At 41.1% G+C, this 16,955-nt stretch overlaps 1 protein-coding gene and 1 pseudogene across 2 annotated transcripts; one reads left to right on the plus strand and one right to left on the minus strand.

The window, feature by feature from the left end:
* The first annotated feature begins 1,787 nt into the window (after positions 1-1,787).
* LOC106585503 (anaphase-promoting complex subunit 5-like) lies at positions 1,788-6,653 on the plus strand (annotated as a pseudogene). Its single transcript, XR_014382473.1, has 8 exons — positions 1,788-1,869; positions 2,485-2,658; positions 2,915-3,000; positions 3,144-3,234; positions 4,105-4,291; positions 4,663-4,737; positions 6,224-6,331; positions 6,489-6,653. The product of XR_014382473.1 is annotated as an anaphase-promoting complex subunit 5-like (transcript).
* A 3,671-nt stretch (positions 6,654-10,324) lies between these two features.
* On the minus strand, positions 10,325-16,296 carry LOC106585501 (glutathione hydrolase 1 proenzyme). Its single transcript, XM_014171779.2, has 12 exons — positions 16,124-16,296; positions 15,773-15,903; positions 15,597-15,686; positions 15,049-15,241; positions 14,533-14,693; positions 14,248-14,397; positions 13,038-13,174; positions 12,686-12,873; positions 12,337-12,464; positions 12,075-12,187; positions 11,829-11,942; positions 10,325-11,613 (listed from the first exon to the last, which is right to left on the minus strand). The coding sequence occupies exons 1-12, from the start codon at positions 16,294-16,296 to the stop codon at positions 11,467-11,469; spliced, it is 1,725 nt and encodes a 574-aa protein (XP_014027254.1). The 3' UTR covers positions 10,325-11,466.
* Between the last annotated feature and the right edge of the window lie 659 nt (positions 16,297-16,955).

Below are 16,955 nucleotides of genomic sequence, written 5' to 3' on the forward strand. Positions count from 1 at the left end.
ATTTTACAGACACAATATATTTTACAGTAGTTCTCTTTTGTTTGTTTTTAGTCCTAGCCTTCAGCTCCACTCAACCCCTCCCATGAATATATCTCTGAACAAATCAAATCAAATGTTATTGGTCACATACACGTGTTTAGCAGATGTTATTGCGTGTGTAGCGAAATGCTTGTGCTTCTAGTTCCTACAGTACAGCAATATCTAACAAGTAATATCGAACAATTTCACAACAAATACCTAATACACACAAATCTAAGTAAATGAATGGAATTAAGAATATGTACATATATGGATGAGCAATGTCAGAGCGGCATAGACTAAGATACAGTAGATAGTTTAGAATACAGTATTAGAGCATTGGACCAGTAACCAAAAGGTTGCTGAATCGAATCCCTGAGCCGACAAGGGAAAAATCTGTCGTTCTGCTCCTGAACAAGGCAGTTAACCCACTGTTCCCTGGTAGGCTGTAATTGTAAATAAGAATTTGTTTTTAGCTGACTTGCCTAGTTAAATAAAGGAAACAAATAAAATAAATAAATAATACAATGAGTAATGCAAGATATGTAAACATTATTAAAGTGACATTATTAAAGTGACATTAATAAAACACCATCCAGTTTTGATTTCTATTTGCCATATATTGTGATGTTTCACAAAAGTTCCGAACCTTTCTTTTCTCATAGTTTCTACAGATTGTAAATTAAAGATAAACATTTCTACTAAGAGTATTATTCGATTTTTGATCCAGGTAAATGTTGCAATTCTTCAGCCGTTGCTGAACCTGCGAACCTTCTAACGTTTTTGAATTTATTTTAAACTTCAACAATGCCTACTTATCTTCTGTACTCTATTATTACAGGTGCATATACTGCGGTATTCTAGTAGGATAGTTTATAAAAGTGTGGTAGGCTAGTCTGAGTGTAGTTATTTGTGATGTGATCTAAGTGCCCCACAATCCAAAGTAATAAGGTTGATAGTGTAGACTATCAAACGAATCAGACCAATTATTTTACTAAATGTAACTTTGACAATATTTAACTGCTTGGTTTAAGTAAAACATTTTAACCTACCACTACCAGAAAAGTACTTAAAATACTTATTACTTTTCTATTATTTCTCTATTTTCTCTCTCTCTGCATTGTTGGGAAGGACCCGTAAGTAAGCGTTTCACTATTATTTGTTCATGAAGCATGTGAGTAACACAATTTCATTTGATTAATCTGTAATCGACTCTACAGTATGTACTGACATGTAGGGGCGTGGCCATATAGCTACGTCACTAGGTAGGGACAGAAAAAGGGCAGGTTGTTGCGTTAGATAGATCAGTAACGTTAGGGTTATTTTTTTTAAATTCAACAACAACAATTAAGCATAATATAAGGGAGTTATAGTCCAATCTAGTAGGTGGCGGCAATGGAACATTTATTGGATGCCAACCGCCGTTCAAACTCATCGAAGAAGTTAACATATTTTCAAATTCAAGTACTACTGTCAATAATGCCATATGTTGCAGACTTCAAAATTGCCCACTACAGTATAAGATAGTTAGCTAGTCTCTCAAGTAGTTAACTAACAAGCAAGGAAATCAGTCTAGTTAGCTGACGTTAGCTAGCTACAGTAGCTTGATAACATGGTTTGCGAACAGTTGCATGTTTTTTCTTGATTATTTGGCTTCATACAACGTTGTTGAAAAGTAACTTTATAATATTTAGAAGCTAACTTAGCTCGTTAACGTTTCAATTTAAACAATGTCAAGCGTACATGAAAGTTTGTATTTCAACCCAATGATGACCAATGGGGTGGTCCATGCCAATGTGTTTGGCATCAAAGATTGGGTGACTCCGTACAACATCTCCGTTCTGGCCTACTGTACGAGATGACCACGTCAAAAACAATTGCTCTTCGGGAAAGAAGGGGCTTGAACAAACTCATCCTGCCTCTACAACAGGTTGGAATAGCTTATTGTTCACCTTTACAGCTTCTACTTTCCACTGTAAATTGCTTGCTTTTCTTTATCAAAGGTTTTGTCTGTGTATTAGGGTCCAGACTTGACTCATGGCCAATTCCTGAAGACTGGACGAATTTTGCCCTCAAACAGCATATGCTGTGAAACTCCAGTATTGATGAGTCCTCGATTCAACTGCATTTACCTAGGCCTGTAATGTAAGAGGTCAGTGCTGCATGTTATCTGCTCTTTCATCACACATCCTTACAGATTACATGAAATTGCTGATGGAGATCTGAAGGACATTGAATGCTTCTTTGCCACCCTCCCCACTCCTTTCAGTGCTATTGATTCTGAGGTGTTTAAGACCAGTGTTGTTGGCAAGTACACATAATTTGATACAAAGGTCAGATCAAACGAACACTGTGTCTAGTTAGAGAGCACTGCTATATGAATTTCCTTTGAATTTATGGGACAGATTGTAGGATTGCTCACTGAATGCTAGTCTCTCATCATGACTGCCTCCTCTATGTTTTTAGGTCTGTTCATGAGACACATGCTCCTGGCCTACATCAAGCTGCCCTTCAAACAGGTATACAAATTGTACAAAGCCCTGCAGCACTACTACCACAGTCACTACGCCCAGCCTGGTGATGGCCAGGTGGGGCTGACTGCAGATGACTCAGATGGACCTCACCAGCACAGAGGACACTGTAGGGGAGAGGATGGAGGAGGAGGAGCTGGACACAGCACCACTGCATGAGTTATTAAAAGTAGAGGTGGTAGTAGCGGGGAGTATCCTTTGCAATTTGCATATTTCTCATTTTCCCTATTTGAGACCTTGAAGTCTCCGCTACACTGCCCTCAACCTGGCAGCCCTGCACTGTCGCTTTGGTCACCAGTGAGTAGTGATGGGCATAGATATGGAAAGTATCAATATCAGTTGCAATTTATGTATGCAATATTGACTCTGTCAACAGGCTGACTTGGCTCTACATGAGGCAATCCGCATCGCCCAGGAGTCCAATGATCACATGTGCCTGCAGCACTGCCTGGTAGGAGCTTTTACGTTTGTGTTATATGCCCAACATACAGTATTTACACAATGTGTAGTCAAGGTTGGTCAGTGTCTATTTCACTTTCTCAGCACCAATACTGTACCTGTGTAGTCATCCATGAATGTATTTATCTCTTTCAGAGTTGGCTTAACACGCTGGAACAGATGAAAGGACCTGACAGCTCTGCGCTAATTGAAGACTGTGGAAATGGCTGTCCACTTCTGTCTACTGGTAAGAATTTCATATGCCTGCAGATGAGACTGGAGCACTCCAGGTTTACTTACCGTTTTATGCAATAGCCTCTCAGTTTCCTGAATCTATGGCGGTTCAGTAGATCCAGGTGATTACTAACCCTCACATTACCACCATCCTCCTTACCAGTGCACCAAATCTGGAACCAACAAGACCCTGAACAGCTTCTACCCCCATGCCATAACACTGCTAAATAGCTAATAAAATGTCTACCCGGATTACCTGCATTGACCCTTTTTTGCACTGACTCTATGCACCCACACACACTGGACTCTACCCACACACTCACACATGCTTATACTGACATCCCAACACACAAATACACACACACTCTACATACGCCAACACGCACACACATGCATACTGATACCTCACACACACATACACTTTCACACTCACCACATACGCTGCTACTACTTCCTATTGTCTATCCTGTTGCCTAGTCATTTTATCCCTACCTATTTCTATATAGCTACCTCAATTATTTTGTACTCGTGCACATTGACTCAGTACTGTTACTCCCTGTATATATCCATGTTATTTTTACTCATTATTGTTATTTGTTGTTCACTGTGTAATAATTCCTCTTAACACTATTTTTCAGTAAAGAAAATATATATATATGTGTGTGTATATATATATATTATATATATATTTTTTTTATTATTATTTTTTTATTTTTTATTATTATTATTAATGTATTTTTTATTTTTTTTAACTCTGCATTGTTGGAAAAGGACCCGTAAATAAGTATTTCACTGTTAAGTCTACACCTGTTGTTTATGAAGCATGTGACAAATAAAATAGTTTTCAGAGGGGCTTTCCTTTCATTTGATTTTCTCTCCTCAGTACCTGGCATATCTGGGCATTCAGTCCCTGGTCCAGCAGGGGGCGAGCCAGGGCAAGACAGCCCATGAGCTCATGGATGCTCTGAAGGACACAGACATCCTGCAAAGTGCTGGAAGCACAGCCTGTCAGAGCTCATAGACATCAGCCTGGCTCAGACTACATCCATATGGATGATGTATGGCAAGAGGTGGTTCTCCTTCACTCATTCTGACATTCCCTGACATAAAGAATCCACACTAAAAGTAAAAGATTCAAACTGCAATGAATTTAATATAAAATAACAACCTGGTTGTCACTCACATATTTGGCAGCAATGTGAACCACAATTCCCTCTGCCACCTGGCTGAGTTGCATGCTGAACAGATACTGTAGTTAGTACACCTCTTCCCACCTCTGTCTCTGGCTCCACTTCTGTCTCTACCTCTTATCTGTCTTCTGTCACATCTCCCTCAGGGCTGTTTCACAAGCATTGATGTGATCCAGATTACATCTCAAGAGATGTGCACTGGTACTGACTGTGAGTGAGACTTGTTTTAGTTCCTGTCCCTCTCCCTCCAGGGCTTGTATGGGGCTGTGTCTGAGGTCCTGAAGCATCTGAAGGAGCAGTTTCCCCCTCACACCCAACATTCCAAGGTGAGGCAATCTGAACTCCTACTCATCTCTATCCATCAACTTTAGACTTGACCTCGATCATGATGTTTGGCACTTTTCTATCGATATTGTATACAGAATCACCATTGCCTCCTTATAGTAGGCAATGGCACCGACATGGCTGGTATGAAGTGAACTTTAGTCAATTGTAAAGATTTGTCTCCTCTATCACCCAGCTGTTGATGCTATGTGACCTCAAGATCCAGTTTGACAGAGCAATGAATGATGGGAAATACCACTTGGCAGAGCCCCATGTCACAGCCATTGCTGCCTTTAACAAAACAGAGGGTCTATAGCTAAGGAAGTGTCTTGACTCAGAACACCTTTACACTTTCTTCCAGTGTTTTAGTTCAGGGGTTGCCAAACCTTTTCACTCAGGCCCCCCTTCCAGCAATTGGAACCCCCCCCCCCCCCCCCCCCTTGCGCACGCGCCTCGTCTATTTCTATAGGCACTGTTCACACCCCTCTTGTTGGTGAAGAGAAGTTTGCCGGTTTAAAGCTTATTTCCTGCAATTCTACACAATTTGTCACGGGGTGCAAAGAAAATGTTAGAAAATTTTCTTGCAATTCTATGCATTTTCCCATGTCGACTGTGTATTCATGTGATGTTTGAGTCACAAAAAAATTACAGCAATATATATGGGCAAAAAAAAAGAATAACATTAGCTGACATGGGCTAGTTGATCTGGACTTTTCTGACATGTTATAAATGTCTCTCTAAGGTATACAATGACTAACATGACAAGAGGAACTGATGATGCACTACCCAATTTTGAAATTGCACCTTGTGCATTCTACTATTACAACTTTCAAGAGTAAGTTTAAAGCCGGGCTGAGCCCCCCCCCCCCCGCCAACCCCTTGGTCCCACAGTTTGGGAACCACTGTTCTAGTTAACTGTATGTACAGGTACTGCCAAAATAAGGGAAACACTTGAGTAAATTAGGGTTCTGGCGGCTCTGTTATGGTGTGGGGTACATTTTTCTGAAATGGTTTTGGTCTACTCAACCCATTAATGGGCAAGTTAAACGGCAATACATTCACAGCCATTCTGAGTGATCATCTTTAACCTATGGTGAATCATTTCTATACTGATTGGAGTGGTCTCTTCCAGGATGACAATGCCCCCATCCACAGGGCACGAGTGGTCAATGAATGGTTTGATGAGCATGAAAACTATGTAAACCATATGCATGGCTGTCTGTCATCACAACCTAGTTGAACACTTATAGGACATTCTGGAGCGGCACCCGAGTTATCCACGACCATCAACAAACACCAAATGATGGAATTTCTTGTCAAAGAATGGTGTCGCATCCCTTCAACAGAGTTCCAGACTCTTGTAGAATCTATGCCAAGGTGCATTGAAGCTGTTCTGGTGGGTCGTGGTGGTCCAACGCCTTATTAAGACACTTTATGTTGGTGTTTGCTTTATTTTGGCAGTTATCTGTATATGTGTTGTGTAAACAGGAAAGCTCAAGTGCTGAAGGCGCTGAACCGGACCACTAAAGCGTACAGTATCCTGCAGAGGCTGCAGCTGTACTGTGAGAAGACCAAGTACTCAGAGATGATCATCAGGTAGGCCAGGACACTAAATGAAAACACCAGACCTCATCTGTCGATGGAGTCCTAGAATGTTGTTTGAATATGTGTTTATCAATTTGTCAAAGCTACAGTATTTGTTTGGCTAAGGGTTGTGTGGCTGTGTTTATATTTGTGTGTGTGCCTTGTGCAGGGTGATGCTGGCCATTGCAGAGTTGCATTGAGAGTCGTCAGGTGTTGCCACAGCCCTTGCTCTCCTGCTGCAGGCCCTGGCCAGACAGCACCATCTACATGCCCTGGTCTCTGACTATCCTGCACCTGGCCTTCACTCAGGTCAACACACGCAATATATAAGCCCGGTATGGCCTACATACCACTGTGTGCTTGGTCTATACACACATATTCTCAGATATACAAATCTTTAATCTCTTGACCTTAGACGGAACTGCATACTGTATGCAAAGCAAACTCCCACATGTAGGCAAAACTAGGAAATTCATACTGGGTTATATTTAAAAACTCCATCAATAGTTTGTGTTGTTTTCTGTCACCCTGTCCAGTTGATGCTGGGAGTGCTGGAACAGACTCTGGGTGTCCTTCATTATCCCATCCTGGCCCATGAGCAGTTATGGACAAGGGCAGCCCGCTGCCAGGTGGCCACTGCTGGGTCCCAGCCCAGTGGTCAGAGGCATGCAGGTACCACACATCCCCAACAGCAAAACTTCATATCACTGTCTCAAAGAAATGTACATGTTTGTTGATGGTTAGGAGGACTTTACCATTTGAGTACACATAGGAGTTTTTCCGCATTGTATTTTGGTTTGAGTCACATAAGCAGTATCAGCAATGAGAATTACACTACAATTCTGGATATTTACACAACTCAAACGTCTGATTCCCTGTTGTCTCCCTCCAGGTCTGGGCATGGCTATGCAGACACTGGTTGAGGATGTAGCCTACTTCTCCATGCTGGACTGTAAGGGGCGTCTGTGGGACGTCCACTACCTGCAGGCCCGACTGCACCACTCCCTGGGCCAAACCCCCCAATGCAACAAATATGCCATGCTGTTCCACCTGCTGGACCAGGAGCTGCAGGCGCCGGGGGCAGCCGTCGCCATGCGACTCTGAACAGTCATCACCACCCTGTCTTCACCACCCTAACACAGACCGGTACATATACTGGTGTACTCTGTCTTTGTCATGGACTTCACATTTCATGCTATCTTTTGTTTTAAATTGCTGCATTAGTAGAGAAACAACTGGTTTAGGCACTCCCGATTTACATTGCAAATGTGTATCATTTTTATACGATATAAAGATCAAACTTCAAGTCTCTATAATCTTATCTCCCAAGTTTGTTGTCCTTTTTTCTTGTGAAACTGCGAACCTGAAAATCACTATAATTTGTTCCGCCTGAAAATGTTTGACTACACTACCACTAGATGGCGATCACAGCTATTGGAGAAAAAGTGCAGCCTGGCTGGGCGTCCCCACAATATTTGTGTATTTTAATTTGCATACATAACACCCACATAGTATTTAAATTTCAGCGTAGGGTACATACCAGTAGTCAACAATGAGTTTAACCTTCTTCAGGAAAGGATATTTTCGAGGTTGTCATTGCTTCTGTTGTAGGATGTCAATAGAATAGATATCATCAACATATTTTTCAAAGTCCCAGTGGTGGGATCTCATCAGAGGTCAAGACAAAGATGTCTAGCATAGAGCATCTAATCATCTATGCTTAGAGAATGAGGAATGCTTACCCGAGCTGTCAGGGACAGTCAGTTTTACCCACCACGATATGATGAATGACCGTAATATCAGAGCCGGGCAGAAGATGAATACGTTTTAGAGAGCAAGGTGATTTTTCTTCAGTTGGAGCATGCCAATGAACAATGTAATTTCAACTATTTTAATGAAGTGAAAATATTTCCTAATTTTAATGGGATAGTTCTGAGATGAACTGAAATTAGATCTCCGTGTGTGTGCCATAACGTAACACATTCTGTGGGATACTGAGCTAAGCAATGACACTGCATATTGTTTTGGTCAGTCTGGTGTAGATTTATGCAACCTCTAAGAGTGGTCATTTTTTAATGTGCCAGTCATGAGCGCCACTACATTCACATTATCTCTTCATAATAACACTGATCCAAGAAAAGGTCTTGTGAAACAATTTGTATATTTTGAATATCCTTAATTGCCCTTTGGTTTGTATACAGAAGAAGCTTAGTCTAATAGCATTTAAAACATTACCTAACGTTGGTTTGCAAACACAGAAGTCTTATTACTGAAAGGAAGCAGTGACATGCTGAAACAGCCCTGAGCCTTCAAATATTTCATTCTGGCTCTTTAATAATTTCAGAGGTACAAACTACAACCAACTTAGGTAAAAGGCAATTGACTATTTAACATTTGAGTGGGTTCGTTTTTGATAAATTCTTCATGTCCCTCTCACATGAAAAATGAATTGTCATCATTACTTGAACTTTTTTGGTTGATTTCAACAGTTTACATTAGACAGGAAATATGTTTTTCTGTTCAATTGCACAATCACTCTTACCATTAACATGTAGGTTTAGTCCAGGTGTTGAAAGTTTTACAATTTAAGTTGTATCTTTCTGAACGTTTGCACAAGAAGCACTCTGTAAGGCACCAGGCGTGTTTAGCTACCTCACTCTATAAACACACAGATGGTGGGCCTCATGGAACAGAAACGGGACAGAGCCTGTGTAAATACACACAGTAAATATACACACGCTGCATAATTCACTCTGCTCTTGTGTGTGTGCGTGTTTATATCTCTGGAGATGGAGAAAGCTGCAGCCGTGGGAGGGCCGGTCTTATCATCAGACAACTCTAGATGGGCTATGTGATCATTGACGCTCGATGTTCTCTGCACCAGTGGCCTCCCCTGTATGTGAGCACTGAGCCTCAACGCTGACACTAGACTCTGTTCAGGCCTGTGCTGTCATGAGGATCACAGTAGTCGGGGGCATGGGATATGTTCTATTAGCCCAGTTAAGATGAGCTGTGTCAATGGATTGAAAAACACTTGCTTTACTATTTATATAATGTACAGCTTCATTAGCCATCCTTTCCCATCTGCCCACAGGCCGAATGCTGTCTGAATGAATATGAATAATTTCACTCTCACAAGGAAGCAGAGAGTAGAGTATACACAGAGTGTCTCAGGCCACATTCCTTTCATTTGTCTCATCCCTTTCATCTACACTGATTTTGAAGTGAATTTAACAAGTGACATCAATAAAGTATCATAGCTTCCACTTGGATTCACCTGGACAGTCTATGACATGGAAAGACCAGGTGTTCCTAATGTTTTGTATATTTAGTGTATATCATTTCTCATGGAGATTTTCACATCTATGTTGTTAAATGTTTGACTCTTTATTCAACTGCCAAGTCACCAACTCTGACACCTATAGTCCTACTGGTGAGGTCTATTAGCATGCTTGTCTTTTCACTTATTGAGAACCTCATAACAGAGAAGAGCAGTTTTTGATAGAGAGGAAGTATTTAGGGTGAGTCCTATATGTGTGATTTGTTGTCTATTTAGCTTCCTATACTTTACTGGTCTATGGAAGCACAGGCAGTTCAATGGCTTCAGTGATTAATCCAATTGGAGGTTTTTGTAAAAGCCACAGCTGGTGCCAAATGCCACATCTTGCCAAGATTTGTCAGAAGGAAACTGCTGGGTATTTTGTTCTTCAAACAGTTAAAGGAAGTTGAGCCAAACGTTTTGGTATGAAATGGTACTTCAGTCAGTTGGTCAGACATAATGTACCTGTTATTAACATATTGTGTACTGTAAAACATTCTGCTAAAACCTTGCTTCAATCATTTGATTTCATACTATAGTAACATTAGTTCAGCAGTTAGGTTACAGTTATCAAAGCAGAGAAGGATGTCCCTAAGAATATGGGGAACAGGCAGAGTAATGTGAAATATGTATTTGTTTAAAATGTTTAATAACAAGCATGGCAACAAGCATGGCATGAGAACAATGCAAGTTTAAAAAAATATATCTGCACATGTATTTTTTTAAATAAACTACATTCACTTACTCGATATTAAACATTAAAAATGTGTCTTTCTTAACAATCCTCATCAGAAAAAATATAAAAATACCATTTGAATAGGTCAATGGCAGCCATATTTGAGCCCTTATTAACAGCAGGCCCCCATGGGCAATGGGCAGAGTTGAGATGAAATCAGTAAAACAGAAATCACCGTTTTAGAGTTACAGATCAGAATTCTCATGAAAATAAAAATGTAGCTACCTGTGACCAACATCTTCATAAGGCAGATGGTAGACCTGTAGCCTGGTTGCCAGATCTGTTTGTGCTTTAGCCAACCCATTAAGCACAAACAGATCTGGCAACCTGACCTGTTAAGACCTGAGGTGGAAGTCGAGGAGTTTTCAGTGACCAACTGTGGTATTTTACATGGTTAAAACATACAGACCATTTTTCCTTGATGGAGAAACAAAACAGTAATTTCTCTATATTTGATTTGTTCAATGGACAGAGACAAACTACTTTGACAACCTTTCATATTGGTGTTCACATTATCCCCTAAAACATGACCTTTCTTAAATCTCAGATAAATGGCTATTTTTCTGTCAAACAGAATGATTGCTCATCATCACAGAGTAATTTGACTAATATGTTGGCTAATATTTCATAAGCAAACTATTTCAGAATGTACATCAGGTGATCTATGGCGTCCATTTCAGTTCTGGCCCATTGGTATTTACATCCAGCAGGAAACGACAGTTACAGTCCAGCGTTCTGCTACCCCACTGCATCGCATAAATAAACTTCTTTCTTCAGGATAATTGACAATGATCTCTTGATACAGCAAGGATTAAAAAAATGCCACTCTCAGAGTTGCAATCGCACTTCTTTTTCAAAACACAAAAATAAATAATGAATAATGCTGAAATAAAAGCAGAAATGTTGCCGATTATTTGGTGTGAAGGGAGGAGGTATTGATGTGGAGTAAAGTCATTTTCCATGTCTTGAAATGAATTTAGGCTGAAGAAAAAGTGGCTGTGCCTCCTTGAGGAGCCATTGTTTGCGTCTCATTGCAGATACATGGCCTCTTTATGGCCCTCTCTCTCAATGGCCCTGTTTCTTTATGGAGACTCAGTAGCCCGCTGGATAACCCCCTTTTCTGGGGTCGGACTCAGCACAGAGCCGCTCCCCCTGTCGCACCACCGCCTGAACCACTGATCCAGGAGTCATCAGCAGCTCTGTTACATGGTTCTTCTGTGCCAGACCATCTAATACACTCTATTACACACACACACACACACACACACACACACACACACACACACACACACACACACACACACACACACACACACACACACACACACACACACACACACACACACACACACACACACACACACACAGATTACATTTCAGTTACCCAAAAGCTTTTTCAAATGAATTTGTATTTTTTCATCGAACAATATGCAATATTGTTCAAAATTACCCACCTTTTCAAAGCCATGCTCCACTACTGTCATATTTGGGTTAAGTTGATTGTGAATTCGAGGTTGTGTCACAGCTTTTTTGAGGTCGTAGTCAAAGAACAAGGAATTCAGAATCACCTATGTAAATGAGAAAAGGAAGCTACTTATACTCTGATTCATCACAATATCACAATGTAAGGATACATGGCTGTCATGTGTAGGATTTATCTGTTTTAGATTATCAATTTATTTGTATGGCTCAAGGCTTACTAGGGCAGTCGCTGTGGTGATCTTTGTTCCACCAGAGGCTCCCACCACCATTTTCACTCTATTGTCTTTGTCCAAGATAATAGTTGGGCACATAGAAGAGAGAGGCCTTTTACCTAAAACAGAGAGACAGCTAAATATTCAGACAAAGTTATTCTCAGAAAACAAACCAGCCAAGGCTCAAACTGGGGCCATGTGTAAATTGAGAACTTTCAGTAGCTTACCGGCAATAAAGATATTAATTTTAGTTCCTATACTATCTCACCAGGCTGGATGAAGTTGTTAGGAGATGGAGAGATTCCAAAGCCGTTGGTGATGTGTGGAGAGCTGAAGTCATCCATCTCATCATTGAAAATGATGCCAGTTGACCGGGACATGACTTTGGAGCCAAAACTGAAGATGGGAAATGATAGGAGTTACGTATCCTATGAATGTTATTTAACGGTTAAATGAAAACAGAAAATTCTCAGTAAGACCATCGGCAAGCAAAGGGTGTTTAGAGTGCACGTATGCTATATTAATGATCTGTCTCTGGATATCTATAATCTACCCTGTGGCATTATGTATTCATCAGTCCTATTGTCTCAGGAGGTCTTGCCTTGTACGACTCTTACTATAGATTGATTGTGCTGGTGGCAGCCACAGCACTTCCATCCTCTGCTATGACGGACAGGTGTGCTGTCCCGTGATTGTCGGGGACAAAATAATCTGGCTCATAGTAGCTGTCGGGATGAGTGGTGTCATCTGTGATCTTACTCCTGATCCCATCAGCAAAGTAGTCTGAGGTCATGTTGTGGATGAGCTGGAGAGAAGATGAAATGATCAGTAAAAAAAAAAAAAAAAAAAGGAATTCAGTTGGTGAACAGCCTATTCTTTAAACAACTACAAGTTGTGACAACTTTCAAAGTTAAATATATATTTGTGAGTGAAACTGTGTATTTGAAAAATGAGAATCAGGGTTCTCACATCAGTGATATTGAGATAGCGCGGGTCCCCTAGTCTGCTTCTCTTGGCATAAGCAAACCGGAATGCTTCCACGATGCGGTGATATGTCAAAGTCTTTTTCTCGGCCGTAGAGACACTTGTGCCAGTAAAATTATACCCTGAAGAAAAAAAAGAAAAAATATTTATGTAATATTTCAGCATAAAAAATAACTATTTGTTCATTTATCAGAGATAAAGTAGTTTTAATGTACAGTACCAGTCAAAAGTTTGGACACACCTACTCATTCCAAGGTTTTTCTTTATTTTTACTATTTTCTACATTGTAGAATAATAGTGAAGACATCAAAACTATGAAATAACACATATGGAATCATGTAGTAGCCAAAAAACTGTTACGCAAATCAAAGTATATTTTGTATTTGAAATCCTTTAAAGTAGCCACCCTTTTCCTTGATGACAGCTTTGCACACTCTTGGCATTCTCTCAACCAGCTTCATGAGGTAGTCACCTGGAATGCATTTCAATTAACAGGTGTGCCTTGTTAATTTGTGGAATTTCATCCTTCTTAACGCATTTGAGCCAAGTGTTGTGAGTGAGTGTTGTGACAAGGTAGTGTTGGTATACAGAAGATAGCCGTATTTGGTAAAAGACCAAGTCCATTTTATGTCAAGAACAGCTCAAATAAGCAAAGGGAAATGATAGTCCATCATTACTTTAAGACATGAAGGTCAGTCAATCCGGAAAATGTCAAGAACTTTATTTTCGCTCTTCTCACTAACAGCAAATTATTGCATCTTTTATTATATTTAGCTACCTGTTTTTTTGTTATGAATAAGTCATAATTTATTCCCCATTTGGACAAGGCTACTAGGCTACTGTTGCCTTCTTGCAATGCAATACTTCAGCCACTGCAAACTGTGCCTTTATATGGTCTAAAGTTTGCGGGAGGATAAGCACATTCTCACAGTCAACTTCAGTTTTTATAAATGTCAACTGGCTCACGCATGTTTTGGGGCATATTTTGTGCATATGCAATGTTCATAAATGAGGCCCCTGGTGAATTAACTGTGGCTGGATTAGTGTAGAGGGTTGGTGGTGGTTACGGGGGGGGGGGCGGAAACAGTGTCCAAGCGGAGTACAGTGGAAGGAAACCTGACAGGGGAAGGAAACCTGAAATCCTCTGGTCTGCATGGCTGAGTTCAGATTCAGCGTTAGCTAGACTGCTGCTCACCGTCCACTATGTTGAGTATGAGTGCCAGGACTGGGCCGCTGGAGGGGGCGTCTGGGACGTGCATGGTGTACTCGCCCACGGTCAGCTTCAGTGGGTTCTCATTCAACACAGGCCGGTACTCCAGCAGGTCCTCCAGGGTTATAATCCCACCTGAGAAGAGGAAATAACTGCTCAAGAAGCACATCGACACACTGCCTATAAGATCTGTCTCGCTTGATCATCCTCATAGTGTACAACAAGAATGATGAGATGTAATAGGATTTTATAATGCACAAATATATATACCTGCTGCCTGGATGTCATCCACAATTGTCTGTGCCATTGTCCCATTGTAAAAAACATTCGGTCCCTCCTCTGCTATCCTCTCGTAGGTGTCTGCTAGTTTGGGAAATTTAACGATGTCATTTTCCTTCAGGATGTTTTTCTGGGAGTCACAGAACACTTCACTGGAGCACAAAAACAAGAACAGAGAACTTATTATCAGGAGTTATTCAAGCAAACCCATAGAATAAAAGGACCAGAATTCCCATGGCTTTGTCATCATAGGTTTTACAGTGGCCAATCAAATAAATCATCAGTGGTCATAATACATCACAGAGGAAGCCATCAATGACATCAAAGTAATCACATTTTATTGGTTGAAATATGTGGTACTCTGTGATAAAATCAACTAATCCTATTACAGCACTTCATAGAGCATTACATTCACGCTGACATTAAAAGGTACATTTGTAGAAGTGGTTGTAGTAGTAATATAGCATTTTCAGATAAAAAACATTTCAGTGTTTGTCCTGTCCTCACCACATATTGGCATCTCCTTGAATAGCGTCCTTGTTCTTGGAGATGGCTTTGGCCAGGGCTTTGCCTATAGGGAAACCAATGCGTGCCAAAGCAATGCTTGGCTCAAACAGCTCCTTCCATGGCAGCCTGCCATGTCTCCTGTGTGCCATCTCGTAACCACGGATCTCCCCAGGAATGGCAATAGACAATCCACCTGTTATGCAGAGAAGACTTTACCACCATTTGCACAAAGTTGAAACCCTGCTCACAAAGGATTTGAAATACTTATCAGTATATTTCCTCATTTTGACAGGTGAAACTAATGCCCCCTTGTTGTAGCCATGCATATGATGCAGACGGTTAGACCTAATGTTCCTTAGAATGATGGAAAACCAGGGAAGAGGATGCCAGAAGGTTCATACTATTCCCACAGTGTTATCTTCTCTCTATCCCCATGTCACTGTGATACACTACAGCTACCGTATTACTGTTCAGCTGTTATCTTAAGCACAGAACTTGCCTAACCTATCCTGTACCTGACGTACATTCCAGAACAGTAGAACTGGTACCTTTCCGAGAAAGCTGGGTGTTATTGCCAAACATGTCTTCTGTTGCGTTCATGGGTGCCGTCTCCCTCGCGTCAATGGTTTCAACCTTCCCTGTCGAGCAGTGATACAAAATGCAGACATGGATGTGTTTATTAGCATTTTTTCATTTGTGGAGGCTTGAGGACACACTGACTCACCTGTGGAAGCGTTATAGATCGTGAAGAAGAGCCCCCCTCCAATGCCCATGCTGTGAGCGTTCAGGAGGCCAACACACAGAAGCGCGGCGATAGATGCATCCACCGCTGAGCCATTCCTCTTCAGAATGTCCCTAGGTACACACACACACACACACACACACACACACACACACACACACACACACACACACACACACACACACACACACACACACACACACACACACACACACACACACACACACACACGTGATGCTCTTTGTAGAGCTTAATCATGTCCTGTCATTTGACTGTGTACCATGAATCATTGTATCTCAGTGGGAATTAGTCGGCTAGCGTAACATTACTTACCTCCCCACCTCAGAGCACGTTCCAGCATCTGCAGCCACGGCAGCTTTGGAGTAGAAATGGTCTGAGGGGGAGATGGGGCTCTTGTTTCCCACCCCCATGAACACCCCCACGAACACTCCCACTGCAGCCACCAGCAAAACTACCAGCCCAGCCACCAGGGATTTTCTAACCATTTTCCTGCCCAGGGGAACCAACACACCAACACATCTTACAGTTAGACAGGAGCCTTACAGGTATATTTATTCTTGATTGATTGAATTTATTAGATCATTAAAAGTAGTAGGCTGTGGGTGGGTGATCTAGCGGTTTAGGTTACAGTACCATTCAAAAGTTTGGACACACCTACTCATTCAAGGGGTTTTCTTAATGTTTTACTATTTTCTACATTGTAGATAATAGTGAAGACATCAAAACTATGAAATAACACATATGGAATCATGATGTAACCAAAAAAGTGTTGAACAAATCAAAATATAAATAGATTCTTCAAAGTAGCCACCCTTTACCTTGATGACAGCTTTGCACACTCTTGGCATTCTCTCAACCAGCTTCATGAGGAAGTCACCTGGAATGCATTACAAATAACAGGTGTGCCTAAAAGTTAATTTGTGGAATTTCTTTCCTTCTTCTTGTGTTTGAGCCAATCAGTTGTGTTGTGACAAGGTATAAGGAGACTGTGTGAATCAGGCCTTCATGGTCGAATTGCTGCAAAGAAACCACTACTAAAGGACACCAATAAGAAGAAGAGACTTGCTTCGGCCAAGAAACATGAGCAATAGACATTAGACCGGTGGAAATCTGTCCTTTGGTCTGATGAGTCCAAATTTGAGAT

Source organism: Salmo salar, chromosome 24 (genome assembly GCF_965601325.2).
Source record: "Salmo salar chromosome 24, fSalSal1, whole genome shotgun sequence".
Lineage (NCBI taxonomy): Eukaryota > Metazoa > Chordata > Actinopteri > Salmoniformes > Salmonidae > Salmo > Salmo salar.

Bases quoted from the DNA above. Each gene is read 5' to 3' on its own strand.
- LOC106585501 (XM_014171779.2), bottom strand. From the start codon at position 16,296: ATGGTTAGAAAATCCCTGGTGGCTGGGCTGGTAGTTTTGCTGGTGGCT. The intron at 12,874-13,037 runs GTGAGAACCCTG...TCTTCTCTCCAG, and splicing joins GCTATCTCAATATCACTGAT to CTCATCCACAACATGACCTC. The intron at 11,943-12,074 runs GTAAGCCTTGAG...TCATTTACATAG, and splicing joins TCACCACAGCGACTGCCCTA to GTGATTCTGAATTCCTTGTT.